Source organism: Micromesistius poutassou (assembly GCF_964030765.1).
Source record: "Micromesistius poutassou genome assembly, chromosome: 18".
In the NCBI taxonomy this organism is placed as follows: Eukaryota; Metazoa; Chordata; class Actinopteri; order Gadiformes; family Gadidae; genus Micromesistius; species Micromesistius poutassou.
Genome location: NC_140288.1, coordinates 4,016,423 through 4,030,202, shown reverse-complemented (window position 1 = coordinate 4,030,202; position 13,780 = coordinate 4,016,423). Strand labels below are relative to the sequence as shown.

Genomic DNA, 13,780 nt, shown 5'->3' with positions numbered 1-13,780 from the left:
GTACTAGGGGCGGGTCTTCCACTCCACAGGGAAGGAAGAGGTGACTGCCCCAGCCCCTCGGTGATGTGGCGACCTTAGGGGGTCACAGAGCTTTGAAGTGTGACCCTTCACGTTCCTCTGAGCCTGAGGGTTTTGTTGTTGATGTCCCAGGCTGAACTTCCTGCCTTACACCGAACAGGATGTGACACATTGAAAACACACTGGTCTAAAAACAAAACAAAAAAAAGGTAAACAACTTGTGTAAGACATAAGCAGAAGAAGTACATACAGAAGAAGTCTAAACATGGAGGAGAATCTACGGTTACCATGGTAACCGTGAGGAGGAGGGGGGGGGGGGGGGGGGAGTGGGTCCGGTGTGTGCAGTTGTTCTCTTGAGATCTCTTGATAAATATTTAACCCAAAGAGAAGCCCCGGGCCTTTTGTTAAAGCCTGGAGGAGACAGCCTGTCTCTCCACGCTACAGATGGCTGGAGGGCTTCAGCCTGAGCTCCTAAAGACACTTTGAACTTCTAAACAAGCAACTACAAGCTACACGTCTTGGAATTACTCTTGGGAGTCACGAATTGCCCAAACCCATGTTCCATAAATTGTAATGTGGACTTGCCAATAAATATAACAATGGTCACAAATATTACCCAGATCTATATTCCATGTATGTACACAAATATTCCATGTGTGTACTGTAATAATTTGATGAAGGCTGTGAACGTGACCCGTGTTTATCTTACGTAATTCAAAAACACACCGTCCTGAACACATTGCAGCTATGTCAGATGGGTTTCGGTGATTACAAAAATAACGTCATCCTGTTACAGTCCACCTGGCTGAGTAAGCTGTGCGAGCCCTGCCAATAGAGCGTTATCTGTCCACGCCTCGCAGATTAGAGCTGCCCCTCTCCACACTGCCCTCCAGGGTACGGACGCACCCAGCTGCAGCAGACACGCTGGCAGTGGAAAACCCTTGGCTGGGGGTTTATTGATGCCGGGAAAAGGGAAGGAGTTGGAAGAAGGAGAGAGGCTGCACCTCTGTGACACAGGTTCAGGTAAAGTCATTTAAAGCTCACCCTCGTGCACACAGACAGACAGACAGATAGACAGACACAGTAGTGCTCCGTGGTCAGCTGAGCTTATACTAGGATGATAATGTTAAGCTCTCATTTCTTAGTAGTTCACAGTACACGCATAGGCACTAGGGGTGTAACGAAACACAAAAGTCACGATTCGGTACGCACCTTGGTTTTTAAGTCACGGTTCGGTATGTTTTTCGGTACAGCAGTTTTAAGTATTTTATTTTTATTAAACAATTGGATTTTGATTTGATTTATTAAATTGTATCAAACTAGTGCCTTACACACAAATGAAAATACATCAAATACAATTGAGGATAAAAACACAATCAAGTCCAGGACTTATTTCCATTGTGGTCCTCAACACAAAACATCAGGACGAGACAAGACACTCACAGTGTCAGTGTCACAGAGTGTGTGATAATCAATAAAAACTTAGGTACCGAAATGAAACGCGCATCGAACCGTTTGTACCGAAAATTTTTGGTACGAATGAGTGTGTCCTTACACCCCTAATAGGCACAGACACATGCACAAATAGCATGCAAACCTACACACATGTATGTATAGGCACATGTATGTGCACCACACACAACAACACACCTGACTTCACTTGGGAAGGCTGGCTGTGTAACCTTCCAGAAAGTGCTCCGGGCTAAGAGCCTGTTGTCCATGATGTAATCTCCAAGAGTTGTCCAACTCATAATGTAGGTGTTTGTCGTCTCTCATCAAATTTGCATGTGTGAATAATTACCAAATCAAACCATTGTTTTCAAATGAGATGTTTTTAATTTGATCTCCACGTTGAACAAAAGGTCCCACTGAAGTACATGTCAGTGCACGTCCCTGCAGATCTCCAGTGCAGCACCCATAGCGATGTTTCCATACCGCTTCTCAAGATTTGCTTTTATTGTGAACACTTAATGAGGTGCATATCGTGCAGCAACCTTTAACCACCCATTCCTCTCCAAACACACCTTATAGCGTTCGTTTTCCTGTGTAAATGTAACACTATTGTAACACTATGACACTATTGCAACATCCTCTCTAGCTAAACACAAAAGCCGTTCCTTTGCGCTGTGCTACATTGATCTGCGTTGACAGCCCCTTCGGCCTAACTGCGGTCAAGAGATTCGTCTGTAAGTACAAAGATTTAGATCAGGGGCAGGAAACCTTTTCGGGGTGGCTGAGCCTTAAGAAATTACATTACTTGAAATTGGCCTTATAGGTACCTCCTCGGATTACAGTTTAGGGCATTATACTCACATTGAATGAGTTCAATCTGACCTGGAAATGACTCTCGTTTTGAGACTCCAACGAAAATGTAGCTCATAGAATACGTTAATTAACTTTGTTCATACATTCTATTTACTGCCTTGTTCATCAGCCACTGAAAGAGCCGGGTATGGCTCAAGACTAGGGCCATACAGTGTGGGCCAAGGGCTGAGATTGGTATAAGTGGTGGACCTGGTATGGGTAGTGGACTTCTGAGGAGCCTCATCGGCATGACTCAGAACTCAGGGGGAATGCAGTCAGAGCTCAACGCTTTACAGGAAGTCTGGCGGAGAGAACCAGGACTCATCGTGTTGGAACCGAACCATCATCCGCTTTCACCACAGCAAATAGGAAAAGAAACTCACCTTTTACAATATACTAATATTCTGTGTTCTGTGTACGTGCCTGTGTGTGTATCGAGTCAGTATCCAGCTGTGTAGCATCTCGAAACACCTGTTCCTTGTCTGGATGTTTTGGACGGCCTCATGATAGCCAGAGTGCTGCAAATGTGTGTGCAAAAGTGTATCAGAAGAGTGTGTGTGCAAAAGTGTGTGTGGGTGTGCGTGTGCGTGCGTGCGTGCGCGTGTGTGTGTGTGTGTAAAAGGCAAGGGAGGTTTTGATGATCAGAGGACAATGTTTGCTTTTCATTCTCTTCTTCTCATAATAAAAAATATATTTCCAGTGGTTGGTCCTCTTAACAACCAGCCACAGAGGATTTACAGACGGAGATAACCCGAGAGGACAGCCTGCTAGTTCAGAAATATTGGCTCAAGGACGAGGAGGAGAAAGGATCAATGTGGGTTAATATAAAGAGAGTGAGGGACCCACTTATAATAGAAGGGTACAGGACAGTGGTGGCTAGTGGTGTTTCCCTCCCAGTCCAAAAGGAACTGGTTTCCATCACCCACGTCCGTGAGTAAGAAGCCCAACCACTACCTGCTCCTTCATGACATGCGTCTCAATTAACTGTAAGGCGTTTTTGGATACAAGGGTCGGCTAACTTAATAGTAAGCAAACCAAGTCATTTAGAGCACCGTAGAGTTGACAAGATAAAGAACATAAAGAACAGGGGATAGTCTAAATGCCAGTTTGTGTGTGTGTGTGTGTGTGTGTGTGTGTGTGTGTGTGTGTGTGTGTGTGTGTGTGTGTGTGTGTGTGTGTGTGTGTGTGTGTGTGTGTGTGTGTGTGTGTGTGTGTCAGGGACCATCTTGTTTACATTAGGGCTGTGTCTCATGTTCCCTCAGCTGATGCTTGGGTAACAGTAACTGCGGGTCTACTCATCTGCTGCCAGGATCAATTAGTAGAACAAAGACGTGTGAAAACACCTGACACACACACACACACACACACACACACACACACACACACACACACACACACACACACACACACACACACACACACACACACACACACACACACACACACACACACACACACACACACACACACACACACACACACACAGCTTGTTGTGTTGAGTTTAACCAACTGTAGGCAAGGTGTGAAACCTCAACTCAGTTTTTAATCAGATAACACATATTTAAACTTTGCTGAATGTAATGACCCTCAGTTAGACTGTTTAGAATGGTATTATGAATTCAAAAGAATATCGTCATGTATCGATATCGTGATAATACATTTTTCCATATCGCCCCGCTCTATTAGAGAATATTTCATTGTGTTAACATTTGTTTAAATCTAAATATAATATTATTGTCAACTCAGTAAACAATAGCACAGTATAAGTATTACAGTAAGATGTATGCATGTTTGAATGTATGCACACCAAAAGAGATATATAGTTAAACACATTAAAATATAGGTGATTTTGGATGATTTCTCATTGATTGTTATGGGACACCTCCATCAGACTTTGCCACACACCTCAAGAGAGTTGATGAATCGACAAACCGTCAGGAAGTCAACACTGACAGCTGTTACCTCGAAATGAGTTTCTCACTTCCTATAAATGAGTCACTACACTGTACCAAACGTAATACTAGACTAGAAGATGCACATGCTCTCAAGTACTAATACCCACAGCACTACTGTAGGTATTAAACCCATAGCTTTATCTAGCTTTATTTTCTATAGCGGGTATGGTTCAGGCATCTTACTTTAGGATGACCTTGGGGAGAGTTCAAGACCCTTGAAGACCACTCCTCTATCCTGCCTCATTGTTATGGTCCACTTGCAAGCCGCAGAGCAAAATATTCAGTAGCTGTCTTTACAAACCGTGTCTTTACAAACCGTCAAACATGACGCTCCATTATAGCACATTGTAGCGGCTACCTTGCTACCTGTGTGCACTCTGCCCTTGCACTCAGTGTGTCTTCCACAAGTCTAGGCTGACCTATTGCTAAAGCTAAGGAGCTAGTCGTGTGTGGCTTTGTAGGGTGGAATATTGTGGAGGGGAGCTTACTCTGGCTGGTTTCTCCAAGTTGCCTACGCTAGCTTTAAGTGGGCTTATCAATGGAAATACAGACTAATGGCTTCATACATAATAGAAAGTCTATCTCCCTTTCCTTATCTCAATCCATCACTCACTCTCTGTCCCTCCTTCTCCCTCTCCTCATCCCTCCCTCTCTCTCTCTCTCTCTCTCCCCCATTCACCCATTCTCTTTGTCATTCACATTTTTCTGTTGGTTCGGTCTCAACAGCTAGTAACTGTACACTGCCCGCTCAGACTACAGTGACAATTAGAGGGCGAACAAAAGCCCTATCGCTCTAGATCTATGAGATACGCCACATACCACGCGGTGCAGACGTACACACCAATCAACACCTCAACTGTGCATCATTCAAAAGCGTGAGAAGTTCGGAAAGTCAGCAGAAAGAGTCGATTGTACGATTGAGAAGAAATTCTGTCTGTCCGTCTCTTTCCCTCTCTTACAATTAGCCACATGTGCACACTCCCAACCGTCCCAAGACATTGTGGACGATCCCTTGCAAACCTTCTGCCTGGCCCCTCCTAACACAAGCCCACCCTACAGATTAATGATTAACACAACACTGCCCAATCACTGAAAACTATTTTCCACCAGCAAGGGTTCACATGGTTTTTCGCTGAAGGTTCACACAATGAAACACTGTTTCATTAACAACAGGCGCACAGAGTGTAGGCATGGACACGTTAAAAAGGTGCTTCAAACGAAGCACTGAGGAATAATCCGATCAATGGAATCGCTTATCAAATAACGTCCAGACCGCGGCCCTAATGGGGGATGTCACCGGGAACATAGAAGCACATAATGTGGACGATGACACTTTAAACGCTGTTCGGTGGTGACATCACTCTAGAAGGCCAAGAGGGAGAGATGCCATTAAGGTTGTGCTGACAGGTCGTTCTGTTTCTAGAGTGCTGTCGTTTAAATAAGAAATAAATATGAAACTGGAACTAACAACAGCTAAGACTGCACTGTAGTAGTAACACTTGCTGAAATGTGTCATCTTAACCCTTAACCCCCCCAAGTCCGGTATAATGTTTCAGAGGGGTGGGGTTGTACCAGCTGTGGTCGTGGTGTTAGCATACGGTTTGAGGAGGGACTGAGGAGGACTAATAAATGATTAATCCTGAATCTAACATTCGACGGTTTGCCACGGAAACTGATCTGCTGGTGATTGCGAAACGATTAAAACAACATACTAACTTGTTCCACATGTGGTTGTGGTTTCCAGATACAGAGAACAAAAGGAACAGCTAGACTAGAGGACGTGACTCGTTTCGTTTTACATTCAATTCCTCTCATCAACGACCGGAGCCCTGCTCAGAGGCTCCCACCGCAACATTGTAACCGCGCTGCGCTCTCACCTCCCCCCGTGTGTTACTTGGTGAACCGGGATTAGAAGTATGTCCGCAATTATGGTAACATTGTTGCCGAGTCCACTGATGTATTCAATCCACAGAAAATACCCATTATTCATTTCTAGTAGAACAAAGCAGTGTTAACGTAACTCCAGCCCACTGTTCCCTAGCTGCAGGGCGGCTGTTGAACGGTTAAAGGGGTGATATTGTGACGCCAGGTGTGACATGCGTCATAATATCACCCCTTTAAGATAACCTGCATAGAGATATATAGCATACATAGGCCAGCTGTAGCCTATAGGCCTGTAACATAGCCTTTTTCAACAGGTGAGAGAGTTGTTACAACCTTTGCATGGTTCCTGGACCTTGGTGACTCGCGGCAATGCTATGGGGTAGTGTAGGTCTATGTGTATGGTTTTAAGCAATATTTATGGTCCTTGTATCTTGTATTGTGTTGTGTTTTGGCTTCACGTTTGGAGCAACTGTGAAACCAAAACACTAGTTCTGCTCTATGGAGGGGGCTGGGAATGAAGGTGTATTACAGCGGTCTATTAGTGCAGAGACATGCCAAACAAAGACCCCTTCAATACAAAGGGTTCTTTGTGAACTTCCATGGTAACCCACCAAACGTCTGCCCACCGTGCACACCTACAACCTTGCGCGCCCTTCTTCGCCCATCACAGTTAACAGTTAACGTATAACTGTTAGGCCGACGTTACATCACATCCTTTGGTCATTTCTCGCCTGTTTCTAGGACAATCATATCAATCTGGTGGATATATTCAAGTCCGTTGGGGAAATAACACCTGTTGCCATTCTACAATGTGCGAATGCCTCCGCGTAGAGCTACTTGTTGTTATACAGTTTGACACTAAGTTCCTGTAATAATAACGAGGCATGACAGTTTACGTAACGCATGCGAATGACGAGCTCTGACGAGCAGGGTGCCTGTTCTCCAGACGCCCATTCCAGCGAATTTTGTGAAGACGCAAAACAATCCAGTGTCAGATTTCTGATTTCCCTGTCTCTCTGGAGCATCACGGCCAGGTCAACAATATTAAACCCCTTTCATTAGCACAGGTAGCCCAACTATTGACACGGGTCATATAGGCCTACACAAATATACGAAAGTAAAAGTTACCCAATGAGTCCTCCTCATGGAGTCAATCAGAAAGACACGTTGACAAATCACTCAGAAAGAAGAAGAAAATTAAATCACTCGGGGTCTTACCTTTGTACTGCAGCGAGTTTCCAGTTCTTATTTTCAGATTCCCGCTTATCGAGTCGCCAGGACTGTAAACCACTTTGTTGTTCGCGAAGACAATGTCAAATTCCTGTAGCTTGCCCATGGCTGCTGCGAGTGCTCCGCTCCCGTTAACCGGCGGCGAATCGATAAGACGGGGGAACTGCAGTCGGTGTGCGCGAGACGAACAACGTGCTCTCTCTCGCGCCCTCCGCACGACGACGCACGCTGCGCTCGCTCGCTCGCTGTCTCTTTCTCTCTCTCTCTCTCTCTCTCTCTCTCTCTCTCTCTCTCTCTCTCTCTCTCTTCTCTCGCTCTCTCTCTCTCTCGCTCTCTCTCTCTCTCTCTCTCTCTCTCTCTCTCTCTCTCTCTCTCTCTCTCTCACTCACCTGCCGTCCACTCTCCGCCCCACAATTGTGACGTCATTAAACAATTACTCATGGAGATAATAGAGAGAGAGAGAGAGAGAGATAAATGGTATGAAGTCTGACCACATGTTCAATGTGATGAAAATGTAACTCAACAAGAGGCCAACAATTATTTTTTACATAAAAGTCCGATCTCTTCGCCTTCAAAGTTCAAACTTAAACGGCACCAATTTAACTACCAGCTACCACCTCCACAACATCACACCTGTTGGTTAGAAGTGGGCCAGAGATACCTTATTCTCCAAATGCATTCTAAATCGCTCTCTAAGTCTGCCGATAAAAGCAAAAAAAATGGCAATGGCATAAATAACATGAAGATGAAGACGAGTCGCCATTTTGGGAGATTACTTCTCCTATCCGGCAGATTGCATTCATGAATGAAACAAACTTGTCTTGAATAAGAAAGGGATCTTTTTTTAAAGAGAGAATAGAGCGCTCAGAGACAGTTGATGCTTCCATGACGACAGACACACACGGTGGTTGCTAAGTTACCCCTCGTATCCATGGAAATGTAATCTGATGGCATGGGATCCATGGCCTAGATATCCATCTCGTCGTCTATTCTGCCAAGTATTCCCCAAAGGGACATCGCTAAATTACAACCGGGAACATCTCATTATATTTAATTACATAAATGTAATTATATATTTTGTGTCTAGTTTAATAACAAATTGTGTTTGAGTGCAATTTTCATTATTATTTGTATCTAATGAAGAGTAGACCCCTGTTATTATATAGTGAATATACGGATAGGCCTATATGGATTTTAGGTTGATGCTGAGCGAAGACCGAAAATGGTTATGTCTCCATCTAGTGGTGGATGACAAATGAATCCACAAGACAAACTCATAAATACCACAGCAACTATTTATGGGAACCTAATTCAATGGTTCTCAACCTTTTTTTGCCCATGACATAATTTCTAGCTCTGAAAAGGTTTGCCTCAGCCCAACCTCAACTTGTGTGCCTCCACCTCCACACAAATATTGTTTACCCAATCAACATCTCCAGTAATATCAATGTCCTGGTGAACATAATTGCATCTACTTCTCACAAAGTGATGTGGTTTGTGGCTATGAATCGTTGAGGTTGTATATACAGGATGTATACGAGACCTTTAAAGAAAATGGTTTGCTTAAATGGATCATCAAATAGCCTATGTCAGCAATCTCCTGCGACCCCATATGCTTATCATCAGGGTTACCTGAGTGGGATAGCCTACAGACCGCAAAGCTGAGAACCACTGACCTAATGGAATAGGCTGTATTTACACATTTTCAAACCGTCGGATTTCGTTAATGTTGCATTGTGCACACATGTGAATACATTCCTATATTTCTACAATCACAGACACAAAGTTTAAGTTGCGGGAATACCAAAATAGTTTATTCTAATTGTGGACAAGCAATCTAAATACATGATATAGGCCTAATAGAAAGCAAGGTATGAGGTATCCCTGGAACTTCCTATGTGAGGCTAGGCGGGTTAAATTGATCAGAAGTTCGATAAATAAGTACAGGCCTCCATATTGGTACTTCTTCACAAAACATTCCATCCTTTACAAACAACCAGTTGTTATTATTCCTATTATAATGGTGAAGAATGACCAAGATGGCAGCTTGTGTGAAATCTAGTTTACAACTTGAACAGAGAAGGATGCTCAAGCATCTACTCTGTTCACAGAGAGTTATCAGAATAATTATACAATGTACAACACAACATACACACACACACACACACACATACACACATATATATATATAACCCTTCTAATGATTAGCATTCAATCACTCGTCGCCCTCGGCGTCCAGGAGGCAGGTGCGGACGATGGCCTCCACCACAGAGTACGGGTCACAGTTGGCCGCGGGACGGCGGTCCTCGAAGTAGCCGCAGCCGTCCTGGCCCACCTGGCGCGGGATGCGGATGCTAGCGCCGCGGTCGGCCACGCCGGACGAGAAGTCCTTGATGTTGGCGGTCTCGTGGTGGCCGGTGAGGCGTCTCTTGTTGTCCTCTCCGCCGCGCGGGTCGTACACACAGATGTGCTCCTGGTGGCACCGCGACAGCTTCTCGATGGCTTGTTCGATGTATCTGTCGCGAGGTGGAACGGAGGAGGTTAGCCATTATTAAAGGTCCCATGACATGCCGCCAGGTGTGAGTGTGATTAGCCGTCACAGGCCGTTTTGGAAATCTGCCCCTTATGACATCCCGAGTGGGTGTGTCCACCTAGATGTGTGCTGGATGGATCAGTCTACCAGCCTACCCAGTGGACTGTAGCAAACGTTGCTCATCTATCCGTCACACATCTAGGTGGACACGCTTATGTGATGTCATAAGGGGCAGATTTCTAAAATGGCTTGTAACGGCTAATCACACTCACACCTGGTGGCATGTCATGGGACTAGGGCTGTCAAATGAACGCATTCATTTTGATTAATTCATCACAGAAAAAATAACGCGTTAAAAAAAATTTGGATGGACGGTGGCATGTCTGCTAATTAAGTCGAGTAGACCACCCAGCCTTTAGTTTGCTGAGCAATGCGGAGAATGTCACAAAGTGACACATGCACTATATACGTTTTCTCCTTAGCAGCCTCTAGTGGCTTTAGTTGTAGCTACAGCTAAAGCTCTATAAGACACACGTGCAATGACCGCTCCCATTTTGGAAGCATAAGACCGTCGGAATGTTTTTCCGGTCATTGTTTACTAATGCATGTTGAAATGTTTGGTCATTCTCGGAAGATATCATGTCATCTGTAATTCCAGTCATTCGGTTAAAACAAACCGTTGAGGAGGTTGCGTCTGTGTGTGTGTGTGTGTGTGTGTGTGTGTGTGTGTGTGTGTGTGTGTGTGTGTGTGTGTGTGTGTGTGTGTGTGTGTGTGTGTGTGTGTGTGTGTGTGTGCTGCGCTACTCACTTCAGTCCTCCCTCCTCCCTCATCTGCTTGGTGCTGACGTTGGTGTGGCAGCCCGAGCCGTTCCAGTTGCCCGCCATGGGTTTGGGGTCCAAGGTGGCGAGCAGCCCGAAGTCCTCGCACACGCGGTGCAGGATGAAGCGCGCCACCCACAGGTGGTCCGCCACGTCTATCCCCTCACACGGGCCCACCTGGAACTCCCACTGTGGGGCGGGACGGACGGGACGGAGACCACGGTGAAGAGGACGTGGATTGTTGTGCGTCAGTGTGTATTCCGTTTTATGAACTTAATCCATATTCTTTTTTTTTTCTTTTTTTTTAGAGAAATGTATTTCTAAAGTGTAATGAACAATTCCCAAGAAAATAGAAGACGACAAAAAACGTGAATGAAGGCTTTTTACGTAGCCATTCCAAGGATGCCTTGCTTTCCCCCAGATCTATACCCTGACAACAACGCCCACCAAACAACGTTCCTTAACCACTTCAAACATTTCTCATTTACTAATTTTAAACTCCCACGCGTCATGTTAAACCACATTGCTGTGCTGGTGTCTAACTGGTGGTCTAGAGTCTAGACAGCTACTTGCCTGGGCCGGCATGACCTCTGCGTTGGTCCCACAGATCTTGACCCCGGCGTAGAGGCAGGCCTTGTAGTGGCACTCCACGATGTCCCGGCCGTACGCGCTGTCCGCGCCCACCGCACAGTAGTACGGCCCTGGAAGCATCAACCGCTTTTATTGTGGTGATAGAGGCTTTTTAACCTGTGCTACGCGGACCACAGGTGGTACAATTTTAAATAATAGACAAAATAACATTGATAAATGATAACACATGCGTTAGAAATATTGTTTCTAATAGTTAAATAATTACATTGTATTATGGCTTATTATTTAACGTATGATTCCATCATATGATTTCCATTTTAATGTTTACCATTGCTGTGTTTTTTGTGAATTAGTGTTGCCTTCTTGCAGTAATAATAATTGTGTATTAAGGTGGCGCCGGCACTCTTTGCTCAGTCACTACGTGTTTATTTATCTTTTTTTACCGCTGTTTGCATATGAGGTGGTCCACGAAAGTTCTCGATGACAACTTGAGTGGTAGGCCTACACCTTAAGCCAAAGGTTTGGAACCACTGTGGTGGGCTACACTGTGTACTTGATAATATAATGCAAGTAGAATGCAAGTAGAATACAGTGTAGCCTAGAATATAACACGTGACACACACTACATTAAACTTCAGTACAGACAGAGACAGCGCTGGCGGTTGCTCGGTCACCTTGGGCGCGTGGGAAGCCGCCCTTGGGCCAGCGGTAAGGGAATCCGTCGGTGCCCAGCAGGCAGTACTCCTGCTCCATGCCGAACCACACGCAGTGCTCCTTCGTGGCCTCCATCACTTTGTTACAGCTGATGCGGCGGTTCGTCTCTGCGCCAACAACAACAACAACAACAACAAGGTATATCAAGGGTGTGTGTTCACTGTGTGTGTTTTTGGTTTGTCCGTCCAACCATCTAAAAATAGAATGTGTGTGACGACGTCATCATTCATTGCGTCATGACTTTGCATCCATGGCTCTCTTCTACGTCGGGCGTATAAAAATATAAATAAATAAGGCCTAAAATAGTAGGAAAAGTAGGAAATCTGCAATATATCCTAACATAATAGTCATTGGATGTTTGCCTGATGGGTTATCAATACTTTTAAATTACTTAGTAAATGACTTAGTAAATGACTAAGTAGTAGCCTGAGGCCTTTAGACATGTTATGTCGTTTACGTAGAGTTTACGTAGGAATGTTAGCAAGCAATTATTCAAAATAATGTTCAAAGTGTTCACCACCGTACAAATCACCAGAGGCACTCAAACCGTTTTTCTACGATTGTATGCTGTTGTTGAGAGGAACAGACCTGCGGGGTCGCGGTTGTACTTGAAGACCTCACAGAGGACCAGCTTGTTGGGGTCCAAGGTGAAGGGGTCCCTGAACATCTGGACCGGGACCAGGTACATGTCGCTGTTCGACCCCTTCGACTGGTCCGTGCTGGACCCGTCAAAGTTCCACTCGGGAATATCTGCTCATCGAAAACACATTCACAGAAACACGCAAACACAAGACCGTCGCTCAACCTAGGCCTACCCACCAATCACTATTAGGCCTACATCAGTGAAGGTAAGACAGGGTCTAAATATGTGTCTATAGATGTAGGCCTACACAGTTGTATAAGTATGTTTAGTTTAGTTTAGTTTATTTATTTCAATCACATATATACACAACATTGCATACATGGCATAAGTTAAAAACACACAAAATAAAAAAATACATCGGTAGGCTACATTCAAAACTGGGGGGGGGGGGCGCTTAAATATTTATATTGAAAAGTAAGTAAGATTGTGAATGTGGTTGTTCTGCCATAAAAAATGTTGTCTTTGTCCTATCAAAGTATAGTGATGCATAGGTCCACATACCCGCTATGGATGTGGGCTCTTCATCCAGCGTGCGCGTCTTGTTGCGCACCCCTTCTCCGGAGCCGTCGATCCAGATGTATGTCACCTGACATTTCCCTCCCTGTGGAAGGTTTAGGTAGTGCTGACGCATGGTTTTGTTCAGCTTAGAACAGGCGGATACCGACTCCATTCTCAGCTCCTGAAGAGACAAGTTGTTTAGTGGGTCATGTGTTGGTATAGCCTACTGCCTTTTTTTCCTGAAACATAATGCCAAACACACAGCTAAACACACACGCTCACTCCCACTCCTGCTCTCTCTCGATTACATCTAGGGCTATAGGTGGCCCAGAGGCACAGAGAATATGCATTCAAGTCATCGTATCACAAACACATACAATTTAAGAGAAATCCCTGAATTCTATACGAAAAGTTAATCTTTGGCCAAAATGTACATTTGGAAAAATTCCATTTTAAAGAGAAAGCAAAAAAACATGCTCAAGCTGGAAAACTCTTCTTCAAACATCTTCATTACCAAGCTAGGTGTCCTCTACATCATTTACATTTACATTTAGGGCATTTAGCAGATGCTTTTATCCAAAGCGACTTACA

At 44.6% G+C, this 13,780-nt stretch overlaps 1 protein-coding gene across 1 annotated transcript; it reads right to left on the bottom strand.

Moving 5' to 3' along the window:
• Window positions 1-9,606: 9,606 nt before the first annotated feature.
• On the bottom strand, window positions 9,607-13,361 carry LOC311363442 (glutamine synthetase-like; the record flags this gene model as incomplete). Its single annotated transcript, XM_084483391.1, has 6 exons — window positions 9,607-9,907; window positions 10,733-10,932; window positions 11,317-11,444; window positions 12,009-12,155; window positions 12,637-12,798; window positions 13,193-13,361. The coding sequence occupies 6 exons, from the start codon at window positions 13,359-13,361 to the stop codon at window positions 9,607-9,609; spliced, it is 1,107 nt and encodes a 368-aa protein (XP_084339517.1).
• Window positions 13,362-13,780: the final 419 nt, after the last annotated feature.